This window comes from Staurois parvus, unplaced genomic scaffold, assembly GCF_062004578.1.
Source record: "Staurois parvus isolate SC_StPar_1 unplaced genomic scaffold, SC_StPar_1.0 ptg000090l, whole genome shotgun sequence".
In the NCBI taxonomy this organism is placed as follows: domain Eukaryota; kingdom Metazoa; phylum Chordata; class Amphibia; order Anura; family Ranidae; genus Staurois; species Staurois parvus.
Genome location: NW_028317886.1, coordinates 9,677,020 through 9,690,249, shown reverse-complemented (window position 1 = coordinate 9,690,249; position 13,230 = coordinate 9,677,020). Strand labels below are relative to the sequence as shown.

Here is a 13,230-nt window from a genome sequence, read left to right as displayed (position 1 = left end):
TGCATTTCAACCGCTTTAAGTGTGTTCTGCATTCACATTGGCTTGTATGAGAATTCAAAACCCACTTGAAGTCAACAAAAGTCCCTCAACACAGGCCCTAAACTGAAACATTTGAGTCTTAAGTTATACACTGAGCTCTTTTCTGTTTATTCACTATTCTATGCAGAATCCCACTGGAGTTCACAGTACCAAGTTGTGTTGCATTATTGAGTATAAAATGATCGTGAATATTTGAGTTCCAAGTCAAATATATATATATATATATATATATTCTAGATTTGGTTAAATCATCCATCAGTTTGTATATGGCTCAGGAATACTGGTGTTGAGAACTCTGCACATGATTTCCCAGTTATATTTCACAGCAAAATGCAATATAAAGAGTGAAAATCCACACTGTAGGCACAGACCAAAGCTTGTCAGCAAAGATCTCTTAGGTTTGGAATTCCCAAATATCAGAAGCTAATAAATAATAATAAAGTATCATTTATAGAGGGACTGAAACATTAAAATCCCCCTAAAGTAGCTTAGTACTCAAGTAAAATGTTCATTTTTTTTAATGATGTAGGTGGAATCCAAATGATGTATGCGTATCTCTTTTTTTGTTTTATTGGTGAAATCCAGATAGATGCATGCTTAGGCTTCAGTTTTATGATTCATTTAGACACATCTTGTGAAAGAAAGAAATATTTACAAAGAAAATAAAAACAGAAATAAATTATAGCTTGCATCAATATTTATAAAATACACTGTAGTAGTCATAAAGAGTATACAACTACCACATAACTGAGGCAGATTATTAAAAAAATGAAACTTAGGTCAAAGGGCTGGATCACAGACATGATCTGAGTGAAAGCCAAAGATGCAACAGAGCATACTGATCTTGCAATTAGAACACACCGTTCCAGTGTCTAAATGCAGTCTCTCAGGGTAGATATTTATTTCTAGAGCGTCATCCTAAAGAGAAGCTAGAGTCATTTCAGGTGATGGTTGTGCAAAGCTAGTAACCTCATGACCATCAGATATATGATTATTTCCATCAGCATATAGGAACTCTTCAGTCTGTCAGTCACTTTTGCAAGGACACTAGACCTTACTCTTGAAAGCATTTAATGGATCAATTATTTTTGCTCAGAGCAACCAGTCAGATTTTCCAAGTTATGCTCCTGGAGGGGTATGTGCGAACAAAGAGGGAGAGAAGCTGAATGGTATTTCAAGCATCAAGAAGCTCTGTTTTATTTTCAGGCACATATTAATGGTTTTCTTGACATCATGAATTTTACATATTTTATCTGTATGTATGTGTATATATATGTGTGTGTGTGTGTGTATATATACACACACACACACACACACACACACACACACACACGTGAAACTCGAAAAATTAGAATATTGTGCAAAAGTTCATTTATTTCAGTAATGAAACTTAAAAGGTGAAACTAATATATGAGATAGACTCATTACATGCAAAGCAAGATAGTTCAATCCGTGATTTGTCATAATTTTGATGATTATGGCTTACAGCTCATGAAAACCCCAAATCCACAATCTCAGAAAATTTGAATATTACATGCAATCAGTAAAACAAGGATTGTACATAGAACAATATCGGACCTCTGAAAAGTATAAGCATGCATATGTACTCAGTACTTGGTTTGGGCCCCTTTTGCAGCAATTACTGCCTCAATGCGGCGTGGCATGGAAGCTATCAGCCTGTGACACTGCTGAGGTGTTATGGAAGACCAGAATGCTTCAATAGCGGCCTTCAGCTCTTCTGCATTGTTCGGTCTCATGTCTCTCATCTTTCTCTTGGCAATGCCCCATAGATACTCTATGGGGTTCAGGTCAGCCAAGTTTGCTGGCCAATCAAGCACAGTAATCCCACGGTCATTGAACCAGGTTTTGGTGCTTTTGGCAGTGTGGGCAGGTGCCAAGTCCTGCTGGAAAATGAAGTCAGCATCCCCATAAAGCTTGTCTGTGGAAGGAAGCATGAAGTGCTCCAAAATCTCCTGGTAGACTGCGTTGACCCTGGACTTAATGAAGCACAGTGGACCAACATCAGCAGATGACATGGCTCCCCAAATCAATACAGACTGTGGAAACTTCACACTGGACTTCAAGCATCTTGCAGTGTGTGCCTCTCCATTCTTCCTCCATACTCTGGGTCCTTGGTTTCCAAATGAGATGCAAAAGTTGCTCTCATCAGAAAAGAGAACTTTGGACCACTGAGCAACAGACCAGGTCTGTTTTTCGTTAGCCCAGGTAAGGCACTTCTGACGTTGTTTGTTGTTCAGGAGCGGCTTGACAAGAGGAATACGACAAGAGGAATACGACATCTGAAGCCCATGTCCAGGATCCATCTGTGTGTGGTGGCTCTTGATGTACTGACTCCAGCCTCAGTCCACTCCTTGTGAAAGTCCCCAACACTTTTGAATGGCCTTTTCCTGACAATCCTCTCCAGGCTGCGGTCATCCCTGCTGCTTGTGCACCTTTTTCTTCCACACTTTTCCCTTCCATATAACTTTCTATTAATGTGCTTTGATACAGCACTTTGGGAACATCCAACTTCTTTTGCAATTACCTTTTGAGGCTTTCCCTCCTTATGGAGGGTGTCAATGATGGTTTTCTGCACAATTGTCAAGTCAGCAGTCTTTCCCTGTCAAGGTCCTACCTTTTCCCTGAGGTTATGTTACTCCATGTGCTGGCGTCCATCTTGGATTCTGCTGTGCATGATGAGAATCCTTTTATGCCTTCAGGTCTCTGAGGTCTACCCCCCAGAGGGGCGTGGCTGATGACATATAAGCCTGTGGCCCGCACATGCTCTTTGCACTTGTGTCTTGTGTCTTTGTGTTACTATTACTCTGTTCTGACTCTCATGACTCTCCTGGTATTCTGATTCGGCTTGTGACTTGACTATTCTTTGTATTCTCCTTTGATCTGACCCTCTGTTGCTGAACCTGGCTCGTGACCTGTGATTCTCGTCTGCTGTCCTGTACTGTTTTGTCCCGTTGTTGTTGACCCCGGCTTGTCTGACTACTCTTTTGTTTCTTCCACCAGCTACACGCCATTGGCGGCGGCCATTACCGCAGCTGAGGTGTCTCGGGGGCCGCGACCTGGTTCCTGGCTGCGTCAAGTCCATCCCCACTATCAGGGGCCCTGGTGAAGGGCAGCCTGGGACTTAGACTCCGCGCCCTGAGGGACTTCGGTCTGTGGGTGGTGGTTGTCGTCAGCCAGTGCGTTACATTGTTAGGCCTGCCTGTCCGTTCCTCGGCTCCTGCCCTGACATTCCCATGATTGTGATTCCTACTGAACCAGACTGAGAGACCATTTAAAGGCTCAGGAACCCTTTGTAGGTGTTATGGCTTAATTAGCTGATTAGAGTGGGACACTTTGAGCCTAGAATATTGCACCTTTTCACAATATTCTAATTTTCTGAGATTGTTGATTTGGGGTTTTCATGAGCTGTAAGCCATAATCATCACAATTATGACAAATCACGGCTTGAACTATCTTGCTTTGCATGTAATGAGTCTATCTCTTATATTAGTTTCACCTTTTAAGTTGCATTACTGAAATAAATGAACTTTTGCACGATATTCTAATTGTTTGAGTCTCACTTTGTGGGCGTGTGTGTGTGTGTGTGTGTGTGTATATATATATATATATATGTGTGTGTGTGTGTGTGCATGTGTATATATATATATATATATATATATATGTGTGTGTGTGTGAGTGTGTGTGTGTGTATGTGTGTGTATGTATATATATATATATATATATATATATATATATGTGTGTGTGTGTGTGTGTGTGTATGTGTATATATGTATATATATATATATATATTAGGTGTAAATCTGATCATGTCAACTATATGCAAAAAAATTAAGGGAATAGCAGTTACTGCCACATTTTCCTTGTGCTTCTACAAGTACAGAAACTTAAGCTGTGTGATACAAGGATTGCTGCAGATGAGCTATTGTATTCTGAAAGTGGGGACTCCCCCCTCATCAAAAAACACTGACCAGCGCTAACCATTGGCTGCGAGCACTGATCGCATGCTGGTTTTCCAGCAAGACCATTCCACGGTCGTGGGACCGGCTTCTGTTGAACAGATAGGTATTGAAGTACAGAAAGTATTTATGGGTGTACCAGACTTTAGTGCAACAAATGCTACCATTTACATTTTGATTTTTGAATTTTATTCAAATCTGATGTATAGACCAGTGATCTCCAAACTGAGGTCTGGGGGCCAGATGTTGCCCTTATCTGGCCCTTGGGGCACCATTTCACCAACTGACACCAATGATGGGGCACCATTCCCCCTACTAACACAATCAATTCTTCTCTTCAAAATCAACAATGGGGTACTATTCCTCCTATTAAAACCAATGATGGGTACTGATGCCAAGCATTTTATACCCCCTTCTGGCCACAGTCCAGCACCCTAAACCCCGAAGAACACTAAACTGACCCTTTGCTTAGAAGGTCTGGAGACCCCTGGTATAGACTTAGGGGACCAACAATGGCAACAGGTTGTAAGTTTTAAATAATATTCTGCACTAGTCAGTCACTTTATAGGATAAGAGAATACTTTGTCATTTTATACATACAAAGAAATTTATAAAGGTAATCTTTACATTTTACAATAGTAACAAAAAGAAAAACTCAACCTAGCCACACATGCATGCTTTTTGATGAATGCCCACATATTTATTTGTTCTGTATCATCACATCTTTCTGTATTGGTTTGGTATAACACTGCTTGGTATTCACAGAGGGTAGTTCTGTTGTTTTGCATTTTGTGATAAATCAGGCAGCTTACAATTGTTAATTAGTCAGATGGATGACAAGTGACACATACAAGTAGTCACAATTATAAATGCTCACTAAACACTTGGCTGTGAATGGATTGTTTAATATTTTTCCAATGTATTGCAAAGTAGTGTGTGTGCAGGATGGGAAGGGGAGGTGAACATACTTTTTTAGGATTTCTACACACTCTATTAGGCCCCATTCACGCTTGAGAGATTTTCTGCTTGAAGTTTGTAGCTCTGAAACACTCAACAAGCTAAATCCCAATAATCTTAATGGCCCTTGTTCACATACAGTGGGGCAAAAAAGTATTTAGTCAGCCACCAATTGTGCAAGTTCTCCCACTTAAAAAGATGAGAGAGGCCTGTAATTGGCATCATAGGTAGACCTCAACTATGAGAGACAAAATGAGAAAAAAAAATCCAGACAATCACATTGGCTGATTTGGAAAGAATTTATTTGCAAATGGCACCTGTTTGAACTTGTTATCAGTATAAAAGACACCTGTCCACAACCTCAAACAGTCACACTCCAAACTCCACTATGGTGAAGACCAAAGAGCTGGCGAAGGACACCAGAAACAAAATTGTAGACCTGCACCAGGCTGGGAAGACTGAATCTGCAATAGGCAAGCAGCTTGGTGTGAACAAATCAACTGTGGGAGCAATAATTAGAAAATGGAAGACATACAAGACCACTGATAATCTCCCTCGATCTGGGGCTCCACGCAAGATCTCACCCCGTGGGGTCAAAATGATCACAAGAATGGTGAGCAAAAATCCCAGGACCATGCGGGGGGACCTAGTGAATGACCTGCAGAGAGCTGGGATCAACGTAACAAAGGCTACCATCAGTAACACACTACGCCGCCAGGGACTCAGATCCTGCAGTGCCAGACGTGTCACCCTGCTTAAGCCAGTACATGTCCGGGCCCATCTGAAGTTTGCTAGAGAGCATTTGGATGATCCAGAAGAGGATTGGGAGAATGTCATATGGTCAGATGAAACCAAAATAGAACTGTTTGGTAGAAACACAACTCGTCGTGTTTGGAAGAGAGAGAATGCTGAGTTGCATCCAAAGAATCCCATACCTACTGTGAAGCATGGGGTTGGCAACATCATGCTTTGGGGCTGTTTCTCCGCAAAGGGACCAGGACGACTGATCCATGTACAGGACAAAATGAATTGGGCCATGTATCGTGAGATTTTGAGCGCAAACCTCCTTCCATCAGCAAGGGCATGAAGATGAAACGTGGCTGGGTCTTCCAACATGACAATTATCCCAAACGTACCGCTCGGGCAACGAAGGAGTGGCTTTGTAAGAAGCATTTCAAGGTCCTGGAGTGGCCTAGCCAGTCTCCAGATCTCAACCCCATAAAAAGCTTTGGAGGGAGTTGAAAGTCTGTGTTGCCCAGGGACAGCCCCAAAACATCACTGCTCTAGAGGAGATCTGCATGGTGGAATGGGCCAACATACCAGCAACAGTGTGTGCCAACCTTGTGAAGACTTACGGGAAACGTTTGACCTCTGTCATTGCCAACAAAGGATATATAACAAAGTATTGAGATGAACTTTTGATATTGACCAAATACTTATTTTCCACCATAATTTGCAAATAAATTCTTTCCAAATCAGCCAATGTGATTGTCTGGATTTTTTTTCTCATTTTGTCTCTCATAGTTGAGGTCTACCTATGATGCCAATTACAAGCCTCTCTCATCTTTTTGAGTGGGAGAACTTGGTGGCTGACTTAATACTTTTTTGCCCCACTGTATGAGCGCTCTGTTGCCTGAAGCAAAAAGCCAGGCTCCGTTCACACTAAGCTGAGTGTTTTTGTTCAATCATTTTTTCAGGCATCTTTGAGCGGTTTTTTTAGCAGATTTGCAAATATTCTAGGCATTTTTGCTGTGGCCAATAGACATAGAAATAGCTGCTGTTTTGAGCTGAAAACGCCAGAACAAACACTTGAAAAACACTCATCGTCTGTGCTCAGACGGTTTCCATTCAAGATTATGGGGACAAAACGCTCAGATCTGCCTGAAAAGTAGTGCAAGTACTTTTTTGAGTGACAGGCATTTTGCTGCAAGCAACAGAATGCTCAAGTGCGAACATTGTAAATAATGGAATTTTACTTGTTTAGTGTTTTTGAGCACCGCGCTTCGAGCTGAAAAACGCTCAAGTGTGAACGGGGTCTGAGAGTTTTATGAGCATTTTGTCACGCATTTTCTGCTTAAACAGCAGCTCTCCACACCTTATTTCCTCCCCCTGTCCTCCCTCTAGTCCTTTCTGTTAGCTAAACAAAAATGCCTGAAGCTGTAAAATGCTTGTAATACGCTTGTAATGCACTTCTAAATGTGCTCAACAACTCTCAAATAAAAACTGCAGTAAGGTGTCTGTTTATGAACCAGCAGTAATAGTTCGCTGCTCAGTTCTCTGACATTCTCGGAGAACACAGTTCTCCTGTGAATGCCTTATATGAAGCAGTTCTCCGAACGAAGGGAGAACGGTCTCCAAATGCTGGAAAACGGCTCATTTTACTATAATCTCGTGATATTACAGTAAAAGATTGGTTTACTAAGCAGAGGTAAATTATCTCTGCTTCGTTTGCGGCCCCTCCGATTCTCCAGCTCTGGGCTGGAGAATCTGGAGGGAGAACACAGATCTCCAGTGAAGGGCTGAACATGTTCTCCTGAGTGTCATAAACTGTGAATGACCAGAGAGCTTACAGTTCTAATGTGCTCCAAATTTTAGTTTGTGCCATTGAGCTTTGTAAACCAAAGGCTTTTTACAGCAGATAAAGAGAATACAGTGGAAAGCAGGAGCTAAATGTTCCACTTGAAAATATTTTATTTTTTTTGTTTTAGTGCTGGTTGTAAAATAGTAATTTAGAGAGAAAGTGAATGTAAAACCATTATATATAGTCCTTTAAATAAGAGGTCACTTAACACAATTATATAAACTATAATGCACAAATTATCATATAAACAACATTTATGACTGAGACTGTAATAGAGCCATGACATTATCATATAATATTTGAAATTAAGGTAGTATGGTGGGAAGTGAGATAAGGGATACTTTCCCATGCACTGTAATTTATAGGAATTTTGAATTTCACTAAGGCTAATACAGGCTTCGTAAATGCTGCAGCCTCGTTTATTAATATGGTCACTTAACTCAAATTTCATCTGTTATTAAAAAGCCAATAAAAGTTAATGTAGGTATTTTCTGAGATAATCTTAACCACTTGCCCTCCGGAAGATTTACACACCGTTATGACCAGGCAATTTTTTGTTATACGGCTCTGCTCTACTTTAACTGACAATTGTGCAGTTATGCAACACTGTACACAAATGACATTTATATAAATTTTTTCACACAAATAGAGCTTTCTTTTGGAGATATTTGATAACCACTGATGCGCTATAAACAACAAAAGACCAAACATTTTGGAGGAAAAAACAATATTTTTTACTTTCAGCTATAAAACATATAAAAAAAAAATTCTTCAATTTATTCATAAATGTAGGCCAAAATGTATTCTGCTATATTCCTTTGGTATAAAGAAAAACCCAACAAGTGTTACAGTACAATGGGCATTCTGACACTGACTAACTGACAATGTGTAATGTGTGCAATATGTGTTGTTTTACTGAGCGGTGTGACCTTTTTTGTGACAAAAACTGGCACATCTCCGCTGTCAGTAAAGAGATCTGTGTTGTTTACCAACACATATCTCTCTTGTCACTTGCTCCGATGATCGGCGTGTCCCGGCCATGTATCATTGATCCGCTGATCGGCATGTAAAGGAGTCAGTGACATTGCAGGGAAGGGGGCATGCACGTCCCCTATTCGGAAAAGCAGAATCGTGTATATATATATAACCCTTGTAACCCTCATTAACACCCTCTCCACCTGTCCTCGTCGACTCTTCTCCACTTTCAACTCCCTACTCTCTCCCCCCCACCTCCACCCAGTACCTCACTCACCGCCCACGAGATTGCCAATCACTTCCAAAACAAGATTGACGCAATCCACATTGCCAATAATGAATCTACCTCCCCACCTAGCCTCCCTCCCACCATTACCCCATTAACTCTCCCCTCCTCTGACCTCGCAACCGTCCTGCCCCCCACCACACCTAACATTCCGCACACTATAACCTCCCCAACACTCCGCTCCTTCAGCCCTGCTACCACTGAGGAGGTCACAAAGGTCTTCTCAGAAGCCTGCCTCACCACTTGCCCCCTTGATCCTGTCCCCACACAACTCCTCCGGTCACCCTCCTCCATCCTATGCTCCCTCACCCATATCTTCAATCTCTCCCTCTCTACTGGCGCATTCCCCTCCCCCCTAAAGCACGTGCACATCACCCCCATACTCAAAAAAACCCCTCCCTGGACCCCACCGACCTGAACAACCGTAGACCCATCTCCCTGCTGCCATTCACATCCAAGCTCCTTGAGCGCTTAGTCTACAACCGCCTAAGCTCCCACCTTACTGACAACAACCTCCTTGATCCACTACAGTCATGCTACTGTCCCCTACACTCCACCAAAACCGCCCTACTCAAAATCACTAATGACCTGCTAACCGCCAAAACTAATGGCCACTACTCAGTCCTCCTGCTCCTCGACCTCTCTGCGGCCTTCGACACAGTTGACCACCCCCTCCTCCTTAATAAACTACACTCCCTTGACATCAGAGACTCTGCTCTCTCCTGGCTTTCCTCCTATCTATCCCAATGCTCCTTCAGCGTTACCTATAACGCTACCACCTCCCCCTCTCTCCCCCTCTCTGTTGGGGTCCCCCAAGGCTCTGTCCTCGGGCCCCTTCTTTTCTCCATCTACACCTCCTTCCTCGGCAAACTGATACACTCCCACGACTTCAACTATCACCTCTATGCCAATGACACGCAAATTTTACCTCTTCACCCCTCACCTCACCCCTTCAGTCTCCGCCCATATCACCCACCTACTGAACGACATATCAGACTGGATGTCGCTCCATTTCCTCAAATTTAACCTTTTCAAAACCGAGCTCCTAGTTTTCCCCCCAGCCCGCGCCCCATCCTCTCCATCACGACGCCACCATCAATCCCACCCCGCAAGCCAAAGTCCTAGGTGTCACCCTGGACTCAAACCTATCCTTCCAACCTCATGTCCAATCGCTGGCAAATTCATGCAGGCTCCAAATTATTATTATACAAATATATTATAATTATTATTATACAAATACTGTATAATATATGTATGTAAATCTGTGCAGCTGGCCTGCACTGTAGCAATAAAGCTACAGTGCACAGTTGGCAATGCAGCAGCTACAGTATGTTATGTCTTATAATAATCCACCAACAGTTTGACAGATTGATGGATATAGACTGTGCAGAAAACACTGGTGGGGAGGGTAGGGGTGACAGCATTCATACATAATACTCAGGTTCTCCTCACCCTGTGCCCAGAATCAGGGGCTTCCTGCACACACCAAGTAGTATTTTTGTTTTAAAGTAAAGTGATTGCTTAGATAAGGTTCCTGACTATGGGCTGTAATGTACATTTTATTAGCACATAATAGTTGTCAGTAAGCAATAATGTGAGTTAAGGCAGAGATAAGTAAGTTAAAGTTTTACTAAAGTTAAAAAATAATAATAATTAAAATAACAAACATGTTATACTTGCATGCTCTGCGCAGTGGTATTGCACAGAGCAGCCCCAATCCTCCTCTTCTCGGGTTCCCTGCCGGCAATCTTGGCTCCTCCTCTTCATGTGTGCCCAGAGCAAGCTGGTTGTCATGGAGGTACACAGTGTCTGCATGCTCGGTGCCCACTGTCTTGCCAGATGACTCGGTGCCCGCTGTCTTGCCAGTTGACTCGGAGCCTGCAGTCTTGCCAGATGACTCGATGCCCGCTGTTCCACCAGTTGACTCGGAGCCCGCTGTCGGGCCGGTTGACTCAGAGCCTGCTGTTGTGCCTGGTGACTCAGGGCCCGTGGTCTTGCCAGATGACTCGGAGCCCACGGTCTTGCCAGATGACTCGGTGCCCAAGGTCTTTCCAGATGACTTGGTGCCCGCAGTCTTGCCAGACGATCCAATGCCTGGTGACCCGATGCCCACTGTCGTGCCTGATGACTCGATGCCCGCTGTCGAGCCAGACGATCCAATGCCTGATGACCCAGTGCCCGCTGTCATACCTGGTGACCCGATGCCCGCTGTCGTGCCAGTTGACTCAGAGCCAGCTGTCACGCCTGGTGACTCGGTGACCACTGCCTTGCCAGATGACTCGGTGCCCGCTGTCGAGCCAGATGACCTGATGCCTGGTGACCCGATGCCCGCTGTCGTGCCTGGTGACCCGATGCCCGCTGTTGAGCCAGATGACCTGGTGCCTGCGGTCGAGCAAGACGATCGTATGTCTGATGACCCGGTGCCCGCTGTTGTACCTGGTGACCCGATGCCCGCTGTCGAGCCAGATCGCCCGGTGCCTGCCGCTCCGCCTGGGGGCCCGGTGCCTGCTGCCCTGCCTGGGGGCCTGGTGCCTGCTGCTCTGCCTGGTGGCCCGGTGCCTGCTGCCCTGCCTGGTGGCCCGGTGCCCGCTGCTCCGCCTGGTGATCCGGCGTCCAGCCTGATGTGCCTCCGTCCGGTGTCCAGCCCGAATTTCCTCCATCCGGTGTCCAGCCTGAAGTGCCTCCGTCCGGTGTCCAGCCCGAAGTGCCTCCTTCCGGTGTCCAGCCCGAAGTGCCTCCGTCTGGTGCCCAGCCCGATGTGCCAATCTTTGATATCCTGCCAGTCACCGGACCCGGGCGGTGGAACATTTTGCCCAGCTAGGACTGTTTGGAGCGTCCTGAGGCCGCTCCTTGAGGGGGGGGTACTGTCAGGAATGGACTTGCCAATAGTGGTGGGACTCGCCTGCCTTGTGGGCTGCAGTACCAGGGCTGGCCAGTGGGTGCTCTCAACAACCAGAGGTTCACTTCGGCAATTAGCCATCACCTGGGGCTGATTGCAGGTGGTGTATTTAAGGGATGGCCAGACCTGCAGTCTGTGCCTTGGTGTGTGTTTTTCCATGGGCCCCTGTACCTTGTAACCTGCATTCCTGTTCCTGTTCCTGCCTGACTGGTTGCCGACCCTGCCTGATCCTGACCTCTGCTGACTTCTCCTGTTTGATCCCTGGCTTGTGACCCTGACCATTCTCTCCGCCTGCTCCTCCTGTACCTACCTGCCCGATAGTTATCGACCCGGCCTTCCTGACTACGTTGTGCTCTATATGTGTATGTACCTGTGTATCTTTATCAGTTTAGGTTTGGCTTTGTTTCACCTTGTTGTATGTATTTGTGTTAGCTTGGGGTTTGGTGCACTGCGTTTATGTTTGTATTGTTAGTCTTAATAAATTGTCTTATTTATACCATATCTGAAGCTTGAGTTTCCCTGTGTCAGTCCACACACTTCTGGTCACACCCGCATCCCTGACATCCAGTGTGAAGTTTCCACAGTCTGTATTGATTTGGGGAGCCATGTCATCTGCTGATGTTGGTCCACTGTGCTTCATTAAGTCCAGGGTCAACGTAGCCATCTACCAGGAGATTTTGGAGCACTTCATGCTTCCTTCCAGACGAGCTTTATGGGGATACTGACTTCATTTCCCAGCAGGACTTGGCACCTGCCCACACTGCCAAAAGCACCAAAACCTGGTTCAATGACCGTGGGATTACTGTGCTTGATTGGCCTCGCCTGACCTGAACCCCATAGAGAATCTATGGGGCATTGCCAAGAGAAAGATGAGACATGAGACCGAACAATGCAGAAGAGATGAAGGCCGCTATTGAAGCATCCTGGTCTTCCATAACACCTCAGCAGTGCCACAGGCTGATAGCTTCCATGCCACGCCGCATTGAGGCAGTAATTGCGGCAAAAGGGGCCCAAACCAAGTACTGAGTACATATGCATGCTTATACTTTTCAGAGGTCCGATATTGTTTTATGTACAATTCTTGTTTTATTGATTGCATGTAATATTCTAATTTTCTGAGATTGTGGATTTGGGGTTTTCATGAGCTGTAAGCCATAATCATCACAATTATGACAAATCACGGCTTGAACTATCTTGCTTTGTATGTAATGAGTCTATCTCATAGATTAGTTTCACCTTTTAAGTTGCATTACTGAAATAAATGAACTTTTGCACGTTATTCTAATTTTTCGAGTTTCACCTGTATATATTGTATATATACACCGTTTGTGGACTTATGATGATTTATGTTTTATGATATATCTCTATTGATTTTGATTTTATATTGATTTTTTGTGTGTTGTTCACTATTGTATTATATGACACTATATACTGTATCACTTGCACTTGTTATATTCCCACTGAGGGAATTCACGTGTTGCACAATTTTTTATGTATCCCTTTATGTATATTTAGG

At 44.2% G+C, this 13,230-nt stretch overlaps 1 protein-coding gene across 1 annotated transcript in view; it reads left to right on the top strand.

Annotated features, from left to right (window-relative positions):
• Positions 1 to 977: 977 nt before the first annotated feature.
• The window catches only part of LOC149468246 (whey acidic protein-like), a 43,460-nt gene continuing 31,207 nt past the window's right edge, over positions 978 to 13,230 (top strand). Inside the window, exon 1 of the mRNA XM_089670402.1 lies at positions 978 to 1,228. Coding sequence (XP_089526528.1) covers positions 1,177 to 1,228 — 52 coding nt within the window. The 5' untranslated portion in view covers positions 978 to 1,176. The remainder of the gene's footprint in view (positions 1,229 to 13,230) is intronic.